Here is a 23,447-nt window from a genome sequence, read left to right on the forward strand (position 1 = left end):
AAGCTGCGAAGAAAGATCACTACATTCTCGCAAGGAGGCATGGAGTCATTTTGTGAAGCATGGGAAAGGTTCAAGGAGTACCTTCGAGATTGCCCTCACCACGGTTACACTCAAGAGAATCTGATGAACATTTTCTATGGGGGCATCGAGCAGAAGTATCAGATGGCATTGGACACGGCCAGCAAGGGAGACTTCTCCACCAACACCGCGAATGAAGCCAATGCACTGATAGAGAACCTTGCAGCCAGCAACAGCAACCACGGCACAGACTATGACCGCACGGTTAGGGTAAATTCCGTAGAGACTGATGCTATTAAGGATCTCACAGCCAAGGTGAATCTCCTGCTGAAAAGGGATCACCAAAGTGTTAACTTGTGCGAGGAACACGCTGGGGGATATGCAGACTTCGTAGCTGAGACATACCAAGAGGGTACGGAGGAAGTAAACTACATGGGAGGACAAGGGAACTTCCAAAAATCGAAGTTTTAACCAGAATTTTAGGAGTCATCCTAATCTGTCCTATAGAAGCAACAATGTCGAGAATCCTCAGGATCAGATCTACCCGCCGCGACCTCAGCAGAGCAACTTCGCACAGGGCTTCCAGAACAAGGGTACAGGCTTTGGAGGATCGAATTTCCAACAGAAACCTCAGGTCAACAACTTCGCGGAAGGATATCAACCGGTCGCACCGCAGGCAACAGTCTCACAAGAGAGCAAAGTGGAGCAGATGATGCATGCTCTGATGGAGAACCAGAAGAAAAACGCCACTGAGGTGACTGTCAAGATCGACAGCATGTACTCCGAGCTGAATGGGAGAATCGAATCGTTAAATTCTCACATGAGAGTGTTGGAGAACCAAGTGGCACAATCCGCAGCTAGAGTCAAGGCACCTCCAGGGACACTTCCAGGGAAGAACGAGGCTAATCCAAAAGAATACATGAATGTCGTCACCCTTCGAAGCGGCAAGGAGCTTCCGGAACCACAACAGAAAGCAGGGAATGACTGATCCAGCGACGGGACTGACCATTATAAAACACAAGATCAGGAAGGCAACCATGACGAAATTCTCAACAACATTCCTGATGATGTTGTTAAACATGGATCAATGGTTCCTGAAGAAAAGTAACCCAGCGGATTGCAGCAACCCTATGCACCCAGACTACCTTTCCCTACCCGCCGCAAATCAAAGATTCAGGAGCGAGAATATGAGAAGCTGAAGTCAGTAGTAGGAGAGCTTCAGGTGAGACTCCCTTTCATTGAAGCAGTAAGGATGGTTCCAGCTCTTAAGAAGTATATGAAGGAAATTCTAACCGACAAGCTCAGTTTGGAGAAGGGAGTGATGTACCTCACACAAGAGTGCAGTTCTATGCTCCAAAATCGAATGCCTGAAAAATGTGGGGATCCGGGACCGTTTACCTTGCCTTGCACGATAGGAGATCTCAAATTCAGCAAATGCCTCTGCGATCTAGGAGCGAGCGTGAGCCTTATGCCACTCAGTGTTGCGACGCGACTTGGCCTCTACACCTTCAAACCGACCCAAGTCACCCTCGTCCTTGCTGATCGTTCCACTCGACGCCCAGAAGGAGTGTTGGAGAACCTATCAGTGCAAATTGGGAACTGCTACATTCCTACTGATTTCATAGTTCTGAAGCTTGACGAAGAATCCCAAGAACCGATTCTACTTGGAAGACCTTTCTTGGCCACGGCTGGTGCGATGATAAACGTCACAGAGGGGAAGATCCATTTACACATGGACGATCTGATTTTGAGATTCAATTTGGAGAAAGCAGCTAAGAAACCTACAATAGATGGTCAAACCTTCTAGGTTGACACAATAGGCGAAATAGCTGATGAGATCTATGATGAAGTGTGTACAAGTGATCATCTGGCTGTAGCACTCACCAAGACGGAACCAGAGCTGGGATATCTCTCTGAGGAGACTGAGAGCTTGGCCAGAACACTCGATGCTGCAGCAGTTCTGAAACATGAAGTCCTATTCATCAATCTGCAACCTGGACTGACTGATCCGGAAACTGGACTGACTGATCAAACTCCTCCTGTGGAAGCATCCGGTAAAGGCGACGGATTGACCATTCCAGACGACAGATCAGCTGATCCCGAAATTTGCCCTGGGACAAAATCAAATCAGGAGGATTGGAGTGAACTCAAAGCTCCAAAGTTGGACTTAAAGCCACTCCCAGAAGGGCTAAGGTACGCGTATCTCGGACCTAACTCCACATATCCGGTTATCATTAACTCTAACCTAAACAATGTTAAAACCGCACTCTTACTCTGCGAGTTAAGAAAATATAGGAAGGCTTTGGGCTATTCCTTAGATGACATTTCGGGTATATCACCGGAGTTGTGCTCACATCGGATTCACCTCGAAGATCCATCTAAGTCTTCCATCGAACACCAAAGCAGGCTAAATCCGAACCTCAAGGAAGTGGTGAAGAAGGAGATCCTCAAACTGTTGGGAGCCGGAGTTATTTTCCCAATCTCTGACAGCACTTGGGTGAGCCCAGTCCATGTAGTGCCGAAGATAGGAGGAGTGACAGTAGTTGTAAATGAGAAAAACAAGTTGATCCCCACCAGGACAGTAAGAGAGCATCGCATGTGCATCGACTACCACAAGCTCAATACAGCCACAAGGAAGGACCACTTCCCTCTTCCATTCATTGACCAAATGCTTGAGCGTTTAGCGAATCACCCTTACTATTGCTTCCTGGATGGTTACTCTGGTTTCTTCCAAATTCCGATTCACCCGGATGATCAAGAGAAGACCACTTTCACTTGCCCCTACGGCACATTCACTTACCGACGAATGCCTTTTGGGTTGTGCAATGCTCCAGCCACTTTCCAGCGCTGCATGATGTCGATCTTCTCCGACTTGATTGAGGAAATTATGGAAGTATTTATGGATGATTTTTCGGTGTATGGCTCATCCTTCTCCTCCTGTTTATCCAACTTGTGCAAAGTGCTTCAACGCTGTGTGGATAAACACCTTGTGCTGAATTGGGAGAAATGCCATTTCATGGTCACCAATGGGATTGTTCTTGGCCATCGAATTTCTGAGAGAGGGATAGAAGTCGACAAAGCCAAGATAGAGGTCATGTCCAGTCTGCAGCCTCCGAAAACCGTTAAAGACATTCGCAGTTTCCTTGGCCATACTGGGTTTTATCGAAGGTTCATAAATGATTTCTCCAAGATAGCCAGACCACTCACCCAGCTGCTCTGCAAGGACATCTCTTTTGAGTTTACTGCAGATTGTTTGGAGGCTTTCCTAACAATCAAACAAGCACTGATCTCGGCTCCAATAGTACAACCACCCGATTGGGATCCCCCATTCGAAGTCATGTGCGATGCAAGTGATTTTGCTGTTGGAGCAGTTCTGGGACAACACAAGGATGGTAAGTTGCATGTTGTTTACTACACTAGCAGGACACTCGATGGGACACAGACCAAGTACGCCACAACCGAGAAGGAACTACTCGCCATAGTATTTGCCTTTGAGAAATTCAGGTCCTATCTGGTGGGATCCAAGGTTTTTGTGCACACAGATCACGCCGCGCTGCGCTACTTGTTGACTAAGAAAGATGCCAAACCTAGATTGCTGCGATGGATACTACTACTGCAGGAGTTTGATCTTGAGATAAGGGACAAGAAGGGGATTGAGAATGGGGTTGCAGACCACCTTTCTAGGCTGAGAATCGATGAAGAGATCCCTATAGATGACTGACTCCCTGAGGAGAATGTGTATGTGCTTGCAGCTTTCATCGACTGCTACAAGGAGAAAGCCGACGTTAAGGTACTTCAACAAACAGTTAACAATTCACCATGGTATGCCGATATCGCAAACTATTTGTGTTACAGAAGAACCTCCTGATATATCATGGTTTTTACGGTTTTTAACCATGATATAAGTGTGCTTTTTGAGTCTTTTGATTTGTTTCTAGGTTGTTTTTGAGTCTTTACAGGTTATCTAGGATTTTGGCACGGATGGAGCAATTTGGATCATTTTGGAGCATTTTACCGAAGGAAATCAAGTTGGAGTCGGATCAGTGTAATGGTGTCGATCGACACCACATGAGCATCGATCGACACCCGTGTTTGGCCGACGAGAGAACAAGAATTGAAAGTTTTACAAATTTGCCCAAAGTCTTCTTTAATTGCAACATAAGCCCCTAGACGTGTTTTAGGATGTATATATAGTATTTTTAGGTTTTTACAAACCCTTAAGTTATTTTCTAGCAGTTTTTGAGAGAAAAGATATTGAGAGCTTTTGGGAGAGATAGATCTGAATTCTTTGTAGAGAGAAGATTTCTTGAACTCCCTCTTTACTTTTAATATCTATTGCATGTTATTCAGAATTATGATTTGTGCTTTATTTAATATGTCTGAGTAATTTGCTTGTTAGGTTTAGGGTTTTTCATAGGGTTTTTATGATTTATTAGATATGAGATTTTTAGGGTTCTTAATCTTTTATGATCTTCATCCTTGGTTGTTCTTCACAATAATTCTTGATTGATCACCTAGAATTGTTATCTTAGGGAAATAAATTGATATGAGAATATAATTGTTTTCCTGATTAAACCATTGATGAACAGAATTGTTTCTTACAAAGAGATTTGAATTAATAACTCTGTGAACTTATCTAAACCTGTTCTTAAAGCTAATTTTTAACTTGGAATTTTACAAAGAGATTTGGATTTTCTGGTTTTAAATTTAGATATTATTTGCAGTGAGAACTGATTTAATTTACCAAAAGTTTAGAGTTCTAGATCTGATTTTTATTGCTTGAACCTTAATTATTTTATTGATTTAATATTTCATAATTTCCTGAGAAATTCCCTAGGCTTAACTCTTTTGATTTTTTGAATTTACAACACTTTCATTTAAATATTTGCATTGTTTTTATTTTAATTCAATTTAACTTGTTTAGCGTAATTTACAAAACTCTATAATCTATTGTGTTTGATCTTGAGTCTCTGTGGATTCGACCCCTAAGTACTGCAGTGATCTCTTGTTTGAGAGAGTAGCTCTAGGGATTAATTTGAGCTTATCAAATTTTGGCGCCATTGCCAGGGACTCTCTGATCTACCTTTAGATTTGAGTTTTTAATTTCGTCTAAACTTTTCTTTTTATTTTCTACTTACACGTTTTTGTTTTTCTTCTCTTTGGTATTTCAGGTGCATGCCTCCTAGACCTCACACAAGGAGCAACAAATCTGGTCCTACTGTGAATTTGTCAACCAAGAGTTGGGAAAACTTGAACGTGAGAACAGAAAAGCAGCTAAATCTCTGAAGATGGTTAATATATCATTCTGATGCGTGATGAGGCTGGTGTTTTGAGGGATCAAGAGGGCCACTTGCGCAATGAGCAGGGCCAAAAGCTTGATGCTGAAGGAAACGTGATTGCTGAACCTGTTGTCAACGAGCAGGCTGTCGTGAACCAGCAAGCTGGTGTTGTTGATGATCCGGATCTTGGTGTCGATCGACACCAACCAGGTGGCATCGATCGACACCCACCTGCAGACGTGTGTGGAGCTGCCAACCACGTACAAAACCCAGTTCGACGACAGGAGCACAACCGGGATCTGATCAGGACCATTGCTGACTACAACCGGGCTGATCTGGTGTATGAGAACCGGTCCGCTATTGTTCCTCCCCCTTTTCAGAGGAATGATTTTGAGTTGAAACCTGCGTACTTTCAACTAGTTGGGCAGATACCTTTCTCTGCTTTGCCCAATGAGAAGCCCTTGGACCACATTGAGCATTTTGAGGACCTGGTGACTAGCATCAAAGCTAATGGGGTGACTGAGGACTACATCTTCTGCAAACTCTTCCCTTACTCACTTGCAGGAGAGGCATCTCAGTGGTTAAAGCAGTTGTCAGCTGGATCATTGACAAATTGGCATGATGTCAAGGTGGCATTCCTCAACTACTTCTATGATGATGCAATGTCAGATGAGTTGAGAGTCAAGCTGTCCTCTTTCAAGCAAAGACCAGATGAAGCATTCAAGGCAGCTTGGGTGAGATTCAAAGCTTACCAAAGGGACTGTCCACACCATGGTTTCTCAAGAGTTCAATTGCTCAGTATCTTCTTCAGAGGGTGTGACTGGGAGTATCAGTTAGCTTTGGATGCTGCAAGCCATGGAAACTTCAAGACAAGATATCCTGAAGATGCTGAAGCTTTGATTGAGAATTTGGCTTCGAGTAATAGTACTAAGAGAGCTGATGCTGAAAGGAAGAGATTGCATGGAGGATTTGATGCAAACCAGCTAGCTTCTGTTAATGCTAAGCTTGATTCAGTTCACTTTGCTGCTGAAGTTGAATCATTTGAGCCACAACCTGAGACTAGGAATGAAGAAGCAGATGTCAACTTTATATATGGCAATCAAGGTCAGAGATTTGGCAATCAGCAAGGCAACTGGCCTTACAGTGGGAACTCTTCAGGCTACATTCCCAAACTGGACTACCAGAAGCAGCAACAAGGGAGCAACTTCACAAGGACTTATGGGAACTCATCCTATCAGTCTCCGCCTCCGCAGACTTCTTCTGAGAGTAGAATGGAAGCCATGCTTGAGCAGATTCTTCAGGGACAAGAGAATTTGACAGTGACATTCAATGGGAAGATTGATAATGTCTACAATGAGCTGAATGGGAAGATAGATGCATTGAATGTTCATGTTAAGAAGCTGGAGAGTCAAGTTGCACAGACTGCTGGGTCTGTCAAACGACAAGAGGGGTATCTTCCTGCGAGAACTGAGTCAAACCCAGAGCATGCTTGCAATGCTATATCAGTGAGAGATGAAGAAGTTGATGAAATTGATTCTGCAGAACACGGTGAGAAATCGATAAATCTGTCGACACCAGATGATGGTGTCGATCGACACCAACTGGGTATCGGTCGACACTCATCTCAGACGGAACCACAAGTTGCAAAATCTCAGGTTCCAGCAGTTGAGAGGGTTTACAAACCTAAGATTCCTTTTCCTAAGCCACGAAAGTCTAAGCAGGAGATGGAGGAAGCTAGATGCAAAGCAATGATGGATAAGGTGATGATTGAGATGCCTTTGATTGATGCAGTGAAGCTTTCACCACCACTTAAACGCTATGTTAAGAGAATGGTATCCAATGGTTTGAGCCCTGAGGAAGGAGCTTTGCTAACTAAGGATGTTAGTGCAATTCTGTTGAACCAGCCTGTTCAAAGGAGGAAGGAGAGAAAGCAAGAAGTGGTAGTTTCTGAGAAAGTGAGTGCAGCAATTCAGTGTAGGACTGCTAAGAAGCTACCAGATCCTGGAAGCTTTGTGCTTGATTGCTCAATCTCAGCAGGAAGGTTTTCACACTCACTCTGTGATCTTGGCTCTAGCATCAACTTGATGCCACATTCTGTTGCTGTAAGACTTGGGATGACAGAATTCAAGCCAACTCAGATTTCTCTTATCTTAGCTGATCGCTCCCGACGAATTCCTGAAGGTGTTTTAGAGGATATTCCAGTTAAGGTTGGAAACTTCATGATTCCCACTGACTTTGTGGTGCTGAAGTATGATAAAGAGCCTAATGATCCTCTCATCTTGGGAAGATCTTTCTTTGCTACAGCTGGTGCCATCATAGATGTGCAGATGGGACACATAACACTGATTGTGGAAGGTTTGACTAAGAACTTTGATTGGATAAGCTGAGGAGGGTTCCTACTATTGATGGACAGACTTTTTGTGTTGAGAAAGTGTCTGCTAAACGATCATCAAACTCTGTGTCGATCGACACTGCTATGCTGTCGGTCGACACTCCTCCACATCCGCGACTGAGTTTGTCCAAAATTGATGCTCCAAGTCATAAATCTGTTACTCAACGGAAGACTCATCCCTCCACACTCCAGAGTCCTCAGATGAAGCCAAGATGCACTATACCCAAGTATCATTCTGGTCCTGCTTCTCATGTCGTTGGTAGACCTCATTCATCTACTGCTTATACACCACCTTGGATGATGAGATATTCCTCTGAGAAGCATTCACAGCTACGTTCTGATCCGCCAGACGCTTGAGCTTTGACACAGTCAAGCTAATGACTTAAAACAAGCACTGAGTGGGAGGCAACCCACTGGTAGGAATTACTTATTTTGAATTTTTGTTTTTTTTTTAGGATCACTAACATATTAATTTTTGGTTTTGAGTTTTTATTGTTTCAGAAAAAAAAAGAGTTACGGATACCATTGATCAGCATTGATCGATACCGTCTGGGTATCGGTCGGCACCGATATTGGATCGCAGAAAATAAGAAAGGTTGATGAGTTTCTGAATTGCGAGAATTGGGCCTTTAATTGCAACTGGGCCAGGTCCGATAAAAGAAGCATCACTCGATACGACTTAAATGAGCATCGATCGACACCGATAAAACCGAGGGACACGCGATTAAAACCCCGAGCTGTCTCTTTTGTTTTTCATCTCTCAAAATCGACGAACACCTTCAGATCCTCATAACTTCTCTGATACTGCTCCGTTTTGAGTAATTCAAAGCTCTATCCCACTCGTTTTTGAGTCCTCTGTCCGGATCCAGTCTCAGTTTTGCGATTCAAAGCGATGAAATCCAATAAAAAGCAACGAACCGGAACCGCCGGAGCTAACACTTCTCGCCAAACTCGCCGTCCGCCTCCATCAGCTCCGGCGAAGGATGCTCAGCCACCGACGACCACTCCTTCTACTCCACAAGTTCCAGCTCGTCCTCCATGGCCAAGGTCAGAAGGTAGAAAGATTAGATGTAATAGGATTTGGAATGATGATATCATGAAGGAATTTGAAGAGTCAAATTACATCAATAGGCCAGTGTCAGATGATTGGGATGATTATGATACATTGTTCTATAATGGATGGTTAGGCGTTGAGATTCACCCCACTAAGACACTTGATTTGGTTGCTATGAGCCAGTTGGGTATTAAGGATGAGGTTCTTGCTGTGTTGGATAGGATAGGATTGGGAACCATTGCATCTAGGCAGTATGATATGTATCCTGATCTTGTTCGTCAGTTTATGGCCACTGTGGGAGTTTATTATCAGAATGAAGCAGTTAAGAATGCACAGGAGGGGTTCTTTTCTTTCTTCATTCGGGGTATTCGTTATAAGCTACCACTTAGAGATCTTTGTGGCATTTATGGCTTTGAGAGAGATTTTACAGCAGTTGCATTTCCTGAAAAGTTTCCTGATGTCCAAGATTTCTAGAGTTTGTTTGGACATGGGAGATATCATTCTAAGTCATCTACACAGACTGATATTTGAGATCCGGTCCTGAGGTATGTTGTTCGTGCTACTGGGCACACAATTTTGTGTAAGATGGAGCCTAACAAGATGCGAGTGGCATAGTTGATCTTATTGTATTCTGGCTTGTGAGACTTGGTTGCTGGTATTTGTCCTACACCTGCATTAGATAGGCCAGTTAACTTGGGAGCAGTTTTTGCGCATCACTTGGTTACCTTGAAGACCAAACCTTTCACTGGGAAAGGAAAGAAGAAGGAGTATGTTGGGAGTCTTCTGACTCCAATCTTTAGGCATTTTCAGATTGATCTCGGGAGTTGCAGGATAATTGCTGAGCATCCTGTTATGGATGTTGGTTACATGGCACATACTCAGTGGATGAAGAAGCCTTTATTCTGGCGTTTTCGTTCCACCACCGGAGAGCGTATGATTTCGATGCCGCGTCCTGCACTTACTGATATTGGTGAGGATTACCGCCAGTTGGCATTTCAGCCTGACATGAGAGATTCTGTTGCTGCACCCGCTGCTCGTCGCCGACGAGGCGATGCTATTCCTGCTATTGATTTAGATGGTGCTAAGCCTGCTGGGGGTTTTGAGTTTGGTTCTTCTTCTGGGACTGCGGCATTTGAGTTTCCAGAGCCACAGCAGGATCCTGCCACTATGGACCAGGGAGCTCATCAGACTTATGTGGTTTCTGCTTTGCATGCCATCTGGAATGGCATGGCTCGACTTTCCCAGTGTGGCTGCATTCGTCCTACCAGGCGTACTAGGCGCAGGTCCCCTTCGCCATTTTCACCATCTGCTGATCCTGTTTCTGATGAGGATGCTGATGATGCTGACGATACTGATGATGATGATGGTGATGATGATGTTTCTGTTACATTTTAGCTTCTGATCATGGTTCTCTTTATCTTTTTCCCTTTTTAGGATTGAGTCATTTTTATTTTTGCTTTGAGTCAGTTTGTGTTTGAAAGTTGTTTGAACTTATGAACTATCCATCTATCATGTTGCTATTAACCTGTGTTTGTGTTTGAGTGCTTCTTAACAGAATTAACATCAAAGGATTGATCCAACAACACACACAACTAACTGCAACTAACAAGGAGATTCGGCCAAAATTTCACCATTCGACGAGAGTGTCGATCGACACTGAAATGGTGTCGGTCGACACCTATGGTAACCCGAGAATCTGTTCATTTTTCATTACAATTTTTCAACACATTTTTGTTTCTTAATTTTCCCTTGCTTGATAACACTGGGGACAGTGTTGTTTAAGTCTGGGGGAGGTTAGTACTAACTACTTACTTGGTTTTTGTGTCTTGTGTCAAAACCGTATTTTTATTTTTATTGAGTCAAATTTTTCAAAAATTTATGTTGAATTATGATCTCTAACTGATGGTTCTTGTTCTTTGGCTAACACTCTAATGATTCTTGACTAAGCTTGACCTCAGAACTGAAGTGTGGAAAGACTATGAGCTGTATCAACAATCCTGAAAGCCCTTATTCAAACGATATCTAGTTCAACCAATGCTGTCTCAACTTTTATCAGGATTTTAACCGGACTTAATATCTTACTTTGGTGTTGGAAATCAGTGGACTAGACTCCTTCTTCAGGCCATACAAGACAATGCAATTTTTCAAAGTATGTCTCCCCTCTCTCTTCCCTTCAGTGCTTTAAAAAAAAAGAGAAAAATCAGAAAAAAGGAAGAAAAGATGAGGTGATTTTGATCAGTTTAGAGAGGTAGGTAAATTACCAGTGACCTCATTAATCTACTCTTGAGTCAAATGATCACACAAAGCTTGGAAGCGAGGGGTAGGTAAACTACCGATGACCCCGGTATTCGCTTACACCTTTGCTAAAAAAAAGAATATGAAAAGAAGAAAATTGGAAGTGAGAAAAGGGAGAGGAAAGGAGATGTAAGAAGAATGTCTTGGCCTGAAGAGAGTCCATATGCCACTGTTCGATACACCAAGGTAAAAACTCACCTGTACTTGCTTTAATTTATGTAATGAGATGGCAATGGTGAGACTAGAGATTCCAGAGGATTGTGGGATTTGAGTAAGGAATGTTGATGCTTTTCAATTGAAAAAGTATATGAAGTAAGTTCTTCAGAGTCAAAGTGATGAAGAGTGCGAAGATCAGTTACCTGCAGTCAGGCCCGGCCCACCCCTAAAGCAGCCAAAGCATCTGCTTTAGGCCCCATTGGGTTGATTAATGAAACAAGTTCCTAGCTAAGTTGGTTCTGTTGTACGAAAATATACCCCAGGTCATGGTTTCGATGCCTCGAAACAACAGTTTTTGTATTTTTTAAATTGTTTGTATCATATGCTTACAGTTAATATATTTTATAAAATATTTTGTATAATAAATGCTTTAGGCCTAGGTAATCTTAGGACCGGCCCTGCCTGCAGTTGAGTGAATTCTATGTTTTCAAACCTCTTTCGCAGTTCTAAGTTTCTGTTTTGCTTGAGGGCAAGCAAAGGCTAAGTCTGGGGGAGTTGATATATCATGGTTTTTACGGTTTTTAACCATGATATAAGTGTGCTTTTTGAGTGTTTTGATTTGTTTCTAGGTTGTTTTTGAATCTTTAGAGGTTATCTAGGATTTTGGCACGGATGGAGCAATTTGGATCATTTTGGAGCATTTTACCGAAGGAAATCAAGTTTGAGTTTGATCAGAGTTCGATCGACACCACATGAGCATCGATCGACACCACATGAGCATCGATTGACACCCGTGTTTGGCCGACGAGAGAACAAGAATTGGAAGTTTTACAAATTTGCCCAAAGTCTTCTTTAATTGCAACATAAGCCCCTGGACGTGTTTTAGGATGTATATATAGTATTTTTAGGTTTTTACAAACCCTTAAGTTATTTTCTAGCAGTTTTTGAGAGAAAAGATATTGAGAGCTTTTGGGAGAGATAGATCTGAATTCTTTGTAGAGAGAAGATTTCTTGAACTCCCTCTTTACTTTTAATATCTATTGCATGTGCATTATTTAATATGTCTAAGTAATTTGCTTGTTAGGTTTAGGAATTTTTATAGGGTTTTTATGATTTATTAGATCTGAGATTTTTAGGGTTCTTAATCTTTTATGATCTTCATCCTTGGTTGTTCTTCACAATAATTCTTGATTGATCACCTAGAATTGTTATCTTAGGGAAATAAATTGATATGAGAATATAATTGTTTTCCTGATTAAACCATTGATGAACAGAATTGTTTCTTACAAAGAGATTTGAATTAATAATTCTGTGAACTTATCTAAACCTGTTCTTAAAGCTAATTTTTAACTTGGAATTTTACAAAGAGATTTGGATTTTCTGGTTTTAAATTTAGATATTATTTGCAGTGAGAACTGATTTAATTTACCAAAAGTTTAGAGTTCTAGATCTGATTTTTATTGCTTGAACCTTAATTATTTTATTGATTTAATATTTCATAATTTCCTGAGAAATTCCCTAGGCTTAACTCTTTTGATTTTTTGCATTTACAACACTTTCATTTAAATATTTGCATTGTTTTTATTTTAATTTAATTTAACTTGTTTAGCGTAATTTACAAAACTCTATAATCTATTGTGTTTGATCTTGAGTCTCTGTGGATTCGACCCCTAAGTACTGCAGTAATCTCTTGTTTGAGAGAGTAGCTCTAGGGATTAATTTGAGCTTAACACCTCCGAACTTCACTGGATATGCTAAGAAGAAGTTCCTCAGAGATGTGCAACGCTACTTCTGGGATGAGCCTTTTCTTTACAAGCATTGTGCTGACGGCCTCTACAGGAGATGTGTTCCAGAATCAGAAGTACAAGGAATTCTTTTTCACTGCCACGGTTCTAGCTATGCGGGACACTTTGCTACTTTCAAAACCGCGACAAAAGTGCTCCAAGCAGGCCTCTGGTGGCCCATTTTATTCCGAGATGCACAAGACTTTGTCTCCCGATGCGACTCTTGCCAGCGACGTGGAAACATCAGCAAGCGGAACGAGATGCCACAAAACTTCATCTTGGAAATCGAGGTGTTTGACTGTTGGGGAATCGACTTCATGGGGCCTTTTCCACCCTCTTATGGCAATCTCTACATACTTGTTGCAGTGGATTACGTTTCCAAATGGGTTGAAGCTGTCGCAAGTCCTACTAATGATTCGAAGGTGGTCCTCAAGATGTTCAAGCACATAATTTTTCCACGGTTTGGTGTTCCTAGAGTGGTAATCAGCGATGGGGGCACTCACTTTATTAACAAGCTTTTTGCAAACCTTTTGCGAAAACATGGCGTGACACACAAGGTTGCTACCCCTTACCATCCACAGACCAGTGGGCAAGTCGAGATCTCTAATCGAGAAATCAAGAGCATCTTGGAGAAGACAGTCAACTCAACCAGAAAGGATTGGTCCTTGAAACTCGATGAAGCACTATGGGCATATCGGACTGCATACAAAACACCCATCGGCACCACCCCCTTTCGGTTAGTCTATGGGAAATCATGTCACTTCCTGTTGAGTTCGAGTATCACTCCTTGTGGGCGACCAAGCAGATGAACTTCAACGTCAAGACCGCAGCAGAAAGACGCCTTATCCAGCTTAATGAGCTTGTTGAAATTCGCATGGATGCTTATGAGAACACCAAGATATATAAGGAGAGGACCAAAGCCTTACACGACAAGAAGATTATCCCCAGGGATTTTGCTGCGAATGATTTGGTCCTTCTTTTCAACTCGAGGCTGAAGATATTTCCTGGGAAGCTGCGTTCCCGTTGGTCCGGACCTTTTCGAATCAAGGAAGTCATGCCCTATAATGCTGTTGTACTTTGGGACCGAGAGGGCAAAGAATTCACTATCAATGGCCAACGTCTTAAACCGTACCTAGCGGAGTATGACACGATTGAGACCTCCCTCCCTCTGGAGGAGCCACAGGCTGCCTAAGCAGCAAGAAAAGTCAGGCTCGAGACTATAAACAAGCGCTAATGGGAGGCAATCCAACGGGTTTGCATTTGCTTACCCTTCTCTTTTTCGTTTTGTTTTTCTTTTCTTAGGAAATTTGCTATTCTTTACAGAGTCACTCGAGAATCACGTTTGGTAGTGAGTTTGGTTTTCAGGAACAGGTTCTAAACGCAGAAGATGCGAAACCCTTTTCAAGGAAAGTTCCATGGTGGTCAGGATCAGCTAATCCAATTCAGGATTGACTGATCCCCGTTCCAGGTAAGTAAAATCGAGGGACGTAAAAAGAAGAAAAAAAAAAAAAGAGAAGGAAGGAAGAAAACTGGTTTTCGGGTTTATGAACTTAAATTGAACCGGGTTAAACCGGATTCGTGTTCACACCCCATAAAACCTAATTTCTTTTCTTCTTCCTTCCTCCCTCGTCCACAAACTCGATTTCCCTCTCCTCTCAAATCCTCTCTTGTTTGATTCGAATTTTGGGTTTCTTCAACTTGATTTTTCATCCTTTGCCCAACCCAATTTTTGTGCCAATCATTCGAACAAGGTAAGTGTTTCCTCTTCCAAATTTATATTTGGTTTCGGCGATTCCAAGGTTTTCACTTCTCAATTTTTGAGATTTCTGCTATTCTCTCCTCCTCTTTACCGTTGATGAGTGCATTAGTGAGATTGATTGTCCTAGATAAATATTGGAGCTAGATTTAGGTTGCATTAGCTTGAATTTAGCATAGGCTTGTAACATGGATTGATTTAGCTTAGGGAATTTTCGATTGCTTCAATTTTTCAAATATATTGGCTATTTACTTTTTATTGTAGACAATGCCTAAACGAAGCCGTAGCGGTAAGGAGACTGCCACTCCTTCCGAAGAACCGCCAACGAGAGTTTGAAGTGATGAGGATACTAAGGGTTTGAAGCTACTCGGACAATGCAAGATGGAACCAACTCGTTTTGTCGATCGGGAGCTCTTTGAGAAGATGGGTATGCTGTCGGATTTCGATGAGTTGGTGAAAAACATGGGGTTTGGTACTTTTTCTGAGCAAGCATGGGACTAGCTTGATCGGCTCGCTCGAGAGTTCCTCGCCACTGTGCAAGTTGATTCGCCGGGTGGTTCTGATATGATGGCCGAGCAGTGTTCGATCAGCTTCTTCCTACTCAAGAAACACTATGCCATCTCCATGTTTGATCTATGTGACATATTCGGTTTCCCCAGAAACACATTATGCACGATGGAGAAGCTCGACAGTAGGACAGAAATTTGGAAGCTTCTTGCTGCTGGGCAATATGCTTCTCGAAGCGCCAGGCAGTCTCGCATCCGCAACCCCATCCTCCGAATCACTGCGAAGTTCCTGAGTAACACAATTTATGCTAGGGCTGAGACTAGCACATTGCAGCTACCCGAGTTGTGGATGTTCTTCCATGGTCTTCGCAGGTTCCTTCACTCTCCGGATTCCCCTTTGTACCAGCAAACTCATGATGTCAACTTTGGCTTCCTGCTATCTAAGGAGTTTGTGCAGGTTCGGAGGAACATGGCACATGCTAAGAACAAGAGAGTTCTCATCGGCAGGTTGGTGACCCCTATCATCGAGTATTGCGGCGTTGTTTTGCCACCACACGCTATGGTGTCACAGCGGAAGTTGCTTGACCTCAAGTACATGTTTACTAGTGAGATTTTGGTGAGACACAACTTCTGCTATCGCTTCCAGACCAAGACCGGTCAGCTTCGTTATATGCTGATCCCTATGCCTTTCGTCACCTCCCTCCACAAGGTTCAGAACATCGATTTTGATCCTCCTGTTGACATCCTTATGGATATTGACGATGTTCTTTTGGGAGAGGAGCGAGAGCCTGCAGCCCTCCGATCCCGTAGCCGCCCACAACCCGCCGGGGCATCTACCTCTTCGCAGCCATCTCAGCCCCTTCCACCGTTTCCTCCTTTCGATGTGAACAAGTTTCTTGCTGCACCACCTAAGGAGCCAGCTCGCACCGAGTTTGAGAGATGGGTCTACGACACTCAGCGGAAGAACAACATGTTACTCACTCGATTGGCTACTTGGCTCCAGAGTCTCGCACCATCCTGTTTCGCACCACCTCCAACAGCTCACATCGATACCGAAGACGAGGAGGACACAGCTACTGAGCCTCTTGGGTCTGACCATTCCGCGACATCCTCACCATCTCAGTAGTTCCGACCAGTAGCTACCTCTTCCCGGGTTACTCTGTTTCTTTTCTAGGATTTTTATTTTTATCTTTTGATTTTTATTGTCGGAGGTTTCTTTTCCTTAGCTTTCCTTTCACACCGGGACGGTGTGAAGTAAGTCCGGGGGCGGGATGTCTCCAAGTTACTAATGACGTTTTCTTTGGTTGTTTCTTTTGATTTTCCTTTTATTTGAGTCAGTTTGTCGTGTCTAAAAAAAAAGGAAAAAATTGGGATACTATGATCATTTCTAGGAATCTTTTGCTTTGAACTAACACTCTTATGATTACTTTTGTACCTCTGATTTGGAATGAAGCTTGGAATGAACATGAGCAGTCTCAACACGCCCCAAAAGACACTCGCCAAGGAGAACACTAAGTTGAACCAGAAGTTGTCTCTAGCTTTGACATGACTTAACCGGACTAAATTGCTTACCTTGGGGCTTGGTATACATCGGACAAGACTCCTCCCTTGAGCCTCACGGGACATGCAACTCCTCACCAGTATGCTTCCCCTCTCTCTTCCCTTCAATACTCAGTAGAAAAAAAAGGGAAGAAGAAGAAAAGAGAAAAGAAAAGGATATAGGAAATAAAAGAAGTGAACCGAGGGTTGTGCGTAAACTCGTGCATCCTTCGGAATTCATGGAAACCTGTCCACATAAAAAGAGCAAAGGATTGATAAAAAAAGTAAAATGATACCCTAGAAAATTAGGGAGAAATCAATCCTTTGGAAGTGAGAAAAGAGAGAGGAAAGGGAGCATAAGAGGAGGTCTTGGGCGATAAGAGGTTGAAGGAGTCAACAGTTCAATGATCGATACTCCCATGGTAAGACCACACCTTTTTGCTAATCTGATGTAGAGAGACAACGATGGGGAGACTGAAGGTTCTCAAAGGCCGTGGAGTTCAGAGTAGGGAGTGTTGATCCTAATCATGAGCAGAGTACATAAGGTAGTTCTCGATTTGATGTGATGAAGAGTGCAAAGAAGAAGTTTCCAAGAATATGTGAGTTTCCACTTTCAAACCTTTTCTTTGTTCTTGAGTTTTTGTCTGTTCTTGCTTGACCATAGTTTTTAGGATTGTTTTGAGTCTTTTCCTAGGTCCAAGTGTGCTTTTAGAGTCCTTTTAGTCTTTTGTGAGTCTTTACAGGTCTTAGGTGACTTTGGAAGGAATCTGAGCGTTTTGGGGATGAAAATATGCATCTGGAGCTTAATTGGTTGAAGACTGATCGAGCTAGAAGGCAGATGGAGTAAGAGCAGAAATACATTCCGGATCGACTGATCCTCACGAGATCGACCAATCCCGTCCCCGACGCAATCTTTCATTTTCTGATTTAAACCAACTTTTTAGGGATTTATTTTACTATTTAACCATGGGGCTCGACCCCTAGAGAAATAACTTTTACTCTACGCCGTTTTTGAGCACTTGTAAGCTTGGGAGAAGATCTCTTATCCTTTCTAACCCTTTGGAGAAGAATTCTGAACCCTATCATTTCTCTTTGCAATTCGATTATGATTTCTTCATCCTTGTTTTGCTGTGCTTTTATTTCCATGTCTGAGTAATTTCTCTGTTGGGTTTCGGGTTTCAAAGGGGGTTTATGATTCATTGATTTAGGTTGTTAGATTTGGGATTGATCTGTTGTGTTCTTCATCTATTGTTGTGTTTATTGCTTAAACTAGATTAGCTACCTAGTTTATGACCATAGGTTTAATTCATCTAGCCATCAAAAGTGTTGTTGAATTACTTGAAAGAACTTAGGTGAGCAAGGTGATCCTCGGCCAACGACAGTTGAAGTTGGGGCACCTTGTGAACATAATCGGACTAGAACTTAATGCTTGCTAGGATTGTTTAGATCCAAACGACAGTTTAGGGTTCATTCGATTCCTTGCTTAGATAACTAATACTGCGACAGTAGGTTAGTTTTATATTTGAGATTCGAGTTCAAGAACGGTTCCTAAAGCTATCCCAATCCATCACCCAAATTCGTGATCATAACCCTTGATTGATTCCCTACGCCCAATAATTTCTCTTAATTTTACAAACTCTTATTTATTTTCAGTTTTGTTCGGTTACTTGCAACACAAACTATCTCTTTGCTTTAGCTAAACTCGGTTTATATAATTTCATAGTGTATCGTTTGGTCTCTGTGGTTCGACCCCAAAGTGCTGCGACGACACCACTAGATCGTGGTTGAGTGTGCTTTGGGTTTTAAATTGAAACTTTGATCAACCCATAATTACATGTCTTTCGTCCAGCACCGTGGTTCTCCGTATGAAACAAATAACCTCTTGTAAAATACATTGGCCATGTTTTAGCCTTGTTTAAAGGTCCATGCACAATCTCTTGAACCCATGTAGGAAATGGATTTGAGGCGTTCCAATAACTAACCTGCATATATATAAGTCTTGTTATGTTAAATAATAACATTAAGTACAATATGTATATCACAAAAAATGGTTTAACATACATATTCTTTAACCCAAGAATGATATTCGTCAGCTCTTTTCGCGGAGAGTTCTTTCTCCGTAAGTCCTGGATATTTTGCCGAAATATAATCCTCAAACATACTATATAGAAAGATAAGATCACCAATGTATATGAGAAAATATAGTTGAATTAGATATCTTAATATGTAACTAGTCTGAAAATATAAGTACCTTTCAATTGGCTGAAAATAGTCACAATTCCGTAAAACATATGCGTGTGCGCAACGATAGTCATCACGTGAAAGCCATATTTCATTCATTTCTCCACTTGGACGGCCAACTTGAGTAAATATAGAAGGTACTCCAGGGACATGATATTCAAACGCTTCACCTTCATCAAATCTTGTTAATCTGACCAAATAATTAAAAAGTAATTATTATGATTATTAAATTAAATATCACATTAAAAATATTTACTCTTAATTGCTCACCTTGATTTTGTTCGTATATTCGCAGCAAAGTAGTGCTCAGAGAAAATCTCGTCATTGATATATGATTCAACAATTGATCTAGCCGCATATCTTTTGTTCTTTGCTTTTCCTTTCAATTTTTTGAAAAACCTTTCAAAAGGATACATCCACCTATATTGGACAGGGCCTCCCAATTCAGCTTCGTAGGGAAGATGTATAGGCAGGTGCTCCATCACATCAAAAAAGGATGGTGGAAATATCTTTTCCAAATTTCAGAGGATTAAAACAATGTTTTGTTTTAGAATTTGAAGTCGACTTGTTTGCAAAGTTCTCAAGCATAAGTCCCGGAAAAATGCTCCAACCCCTACAATATTATATTTAGTCAAACTTCATCACAATTACTCACTTCATATATAGATATAGAACTTTAAATAATTAATTAATATACCTGATAACGCAAGGTGGACATTCCGGTCAAGGAGTTCTGCAAAGATAAATGGAAGTAACCGCTCCATGAAAACATGGCAGTCATGGCTCTTCATGCCTGAAAACTTTCCATTTTCCATATCAACACAACTAGCTAAGTCTGCTAAATAGCCATCTGGGAATTTCACCGAGTATTTCACACATTCTAATAAGCTTGTTCTGGCTTCGTCTGTCAATGTATAGGGCGGGAAAGGTGCTTTACCCCTACTATCAAGATGTAAGTGTGGCCGAGAACAGAACTTTGCTATATCCAACCTTGACATGACGGAATATTTTGATTTACCTTTCACACCTATAAGAGTGTACATGATGTTGTCCAAAAAATTCTTCTCTGTATGCATCACATCAATATTATGTCGGAGATTAAGGTCCTTCCAGTACGGTAGCGACCATAAAATGCTTTCCTTATGCCAGTTATGGTCCTTTCCATATCCATGCATCTTCCTTTCATGACCATTTCCACCGACGTCCTTGGTTCTTGTAGGATTTACACAATTCAACCGCTCAGAATAAACTTGCTCACCGGTCAAGGACTCTGGTGGATACTCTCTTGTAGCGTCTTTTCCCTTCAAGAAGTCTTTTTATTCCTCCTCAGAGGATGATCAGGAGGAAGAAATCTCCAATGACAATCAAACCAACATGTCTTCCTTCCATTCGGTAGATAAAAAGACTTTATATCGTCCATGCAAACTGGACAAGACAATTTACCATGTGTTGTCCATCCAGATAACATGCCATACGCAGGAAAGTCGCTTATCGTCCACATCAGCACTGCTTTTATGTTGAAATTTTGGCCCAAGGACACATCGTATGCATCGACTCCGGTAGACCACAACTCTTTTAACTCATCAATAAGAGGTTGGAGAAAGACATCAAGACTAGCTCGCGGATTGTTTGGACCAGAATTCAGAATTGTAAGAAACAAGTACTCAGCATCCATGCACATACCAGGGGGTAGATTATATGGCGTCAATATCACTGGCCATAATGAATGGTGATGAGACATCCCAAATGGATTGAACCCATCAGTACACAATCTCAAATACACGTTACGTGGTTCTTCAGCAAATTGAGGATTTTGTTCTTGAAAATACTTCCACTCCGCTGCATCAGACGGATGACTCATTTCTCCCACCTTTGCTTGGTGCTCGGCATGCCATCGCATTGCTGCTGCAGTCTTGTGACTCTGATACATTCTCTTCAGTCTATCACCAATAGGTAAGTACCACATACGACTATATGATACTTTGGTTCTGCGTCGGTCATTCTTAGGCTTCCATCTTGGTGTATCACAAAACAAACATTTTTCTTCCTTTTTGGCATCTTTCCAGAATAACATACAATTGTTTATACAAACATCAATTGTATGATATGGGAGTCCTAAATTGCACATCAATTTCTCTGTCTCGTAATGAGAACCCGTAGCCTGGTTTCCCTCCGGTAAATAATCACTCAACATTTCACATACTGAATCCACTAACTTTTCATTCATATTATAATCTGCCTTATTTTGCATAACTCTAGCAGCTAAAGATAATTGTGACTGACCTTCACGACAACCATCATATATTGGATTTTTTGCACTTTCTAACAAGTCATAGAATTTTTTTGAATGGTTAAGTACTGGTTCTTCTACACTCTGATAACCCCCATCCCATTGATAGTTATCATCAAAACCCACATTAGAAGGAAATGCATCATTCACCATATCCACATATCTATCTTCTACTACATTACCCACTTCCTCACTCCCACTAATAAATTTCGGATCAACATTACTCGTTCCTATATCCGTATTAATTTCTTCCCCATGCTTATACCAAACATAATAATCTGGCATAAACCCATAACTAAAAAGATGATTCCAAATTCTAGTCCCTAGAAAACGCTTCCCGTTTTTGCACCTACTACAAGGGCAAAAAAACATACCCCCGTTTTCTTGTGCAAAAGGCTGGCTATTTGCAAATTGCATGAACTGCTCCATCCCGGCTCTGAACTCTTCTGTAAAATTTCCCGTCACCTCATCGATCCTCTTGTACATCCACTCTCGGAAATTACTATAATTGTAACTTCATGACATTATTAAAAATATATAAGATCTTTTTTTTTTGTGTTGCTTTGTGTTTCTGTGAGTGAGAAAAACGATTGGTGAGCTAAGTTTATATAGAAAAATTTAGCGACTAAAAAGTGACTAAATCATGTAGTCACCAAATACCAGTACACCTACTCAGCAATGTTAAAAACGTGATTTTGAACCAACATTTTGCTACTATTTTGCGACTAAATTTTACGACACGCCGTAAATGTCGCAAAATAGTCGCCAAATTTACGACTACACAAGCTACACGCCGTAAATGTCGCAAAATAGTCGCCAAACAGTCGCTAATTAGTGGGTATTTAGTCGCTAAATTTAACGACTACTAGTTTAGTCGCCAATTGTAGTCGTAAAATCCGTGTTTTCTTGTAGTGGTATAAGCTTTCCTTTTTAATCTCTCGATTAATTTCTCTTTTTATTTTCTTTCCTTTGTACAGAAAAAACAGAAAATTGATAATAAATCTTAACCTTTTACCAAAAAAAAAAGTCGAATGAGATATAAGCTTTTTCTTATTCGTGTGTTACAAATTTGGTCGGTTTTGTTTATGTCTTTTGTAGGTGTATATATATATATATATATCTTATTATATAAAGTATGGTTTCAAAAATTACTAACGATCATAAGATTGCGACATGTGTCAAAATCTTATAATGTTGTAAATTATTAAAATATTAGTAAAATCTTATTATTATGTTGTAAATTATACAATTTTGTAATTCTAAAGAAAAATGAATCATCTAAACAAAAAAAAATCCTTACAAATAATTTAACAATAAAAATACACATAGTTATCTTAAAGAAAATCCAAAAAATTCTACGATAATTAAACTTATACAAAAATAATCCTACGTTATATTGAATTTTTTGGCCTAATCTTAGCAAAAAAAGAATTTAAATATAAAAATATGTATACTCTCATATATATAGAGAGATGAAGACGTCATTCCAATGTATCAAATTCAATCAGAATTTTAATCATGAACACTACATATGGGAACCAAAACTGTGAAAATAACAAAAAGTCAGCCAATAAAAGGAATAAAACCATTATGAATAATGATCAGATTGTTATGATGGAGAAAACGCTTACCGATGAACCTCATCTGCGGCTGAAAGTAGCTATAATTCAAGCATGGGTGGACAAACTAAATCAATGCGTAAGTATAAAACTCATATTCAGCTTCACATACATATTTTTTCATACTTGACTAAAATTATTTTACAAAATATAGGGACCACATCTTACAACTATGCAACTAAGAAAATATTAATAACTTCAACTTTTTAACCTTTTCCCCTTTTTTCTGGACACTTTCATCTAACAAAAATATATATTTCAGGATTTACTACAAACGATTAAAAGAAGTTAAAACTAGCAAACATTCGAACCCATCAAATTTAACCACATATATCTTGCAATGGAATCTAACAGAAAAAAGGAAATTTGAATATATTTTGGATGGCATTCCATCTAATAGAGGATGTATTGATAACAATCAAGATGATCATGCTCTAAACCAAAAACGAAGATGTCTCCGGAATAAAACGTCGCGAGGTAACAATTCTATCCCATATTATGTAGTTCAATATTTTTAA

General features: G+C 40.8%; 1 protein-coding gene and 1 non-coding gene across 2 annotated transcripts; both read right to left on the bottom strand.

The window, feature by feature from the left end:
- LOC147927461 (small nucleolar RNA R71) lies at positions 1-106 on the bottom strand. Its single transcript, XR_015583205.1, has one exon. It is a non-coding gene; the product is annotated as a small nucleolar RNA R71 (small nucleolar RNA).
- Positions 107-18,581: 18,475 nt separating this feature from the next.
- On the bottom strand, positions 18,582-21,796 carry LOC147927462 (uncharacterized). Its single transcript, XM_087487467.1, has 7 exons — positions 21,685-21,796; positions 21,493-21,588; positions 20,464-21,342; positions 19,718-20,332; positions 19,031-19,190; positions 18,841-18,940; positions 18,582-18,761 (listed from the first exon to the last, which is right to left on the bottom strand). Exons 1-7 carry the CDS (start codon positions 21,794-21,796, stop codon positions 18,582-18,584), a joined length of 2,142 nt encoding a protein of 713 aa, XP_087343593.1.
- Positions 21,797-23,447: the final 1,651 nt, after the last annotated feature.

This window comes from Camelina sativa, chromosome 15 (assembly GCF_030686135.1).
Source record: "Camelina sativa cultivar CO46 ecotype springtype chromosome 15, ASM3068613v1".
Classification (NCBI taxonomy): domain Eukaryota; kingdom Viridiplantae; phylum Streptophyta; class Magnoliopsida; order Brassicales; family Brassicaceae; genus Camelina; species Camelina sativa.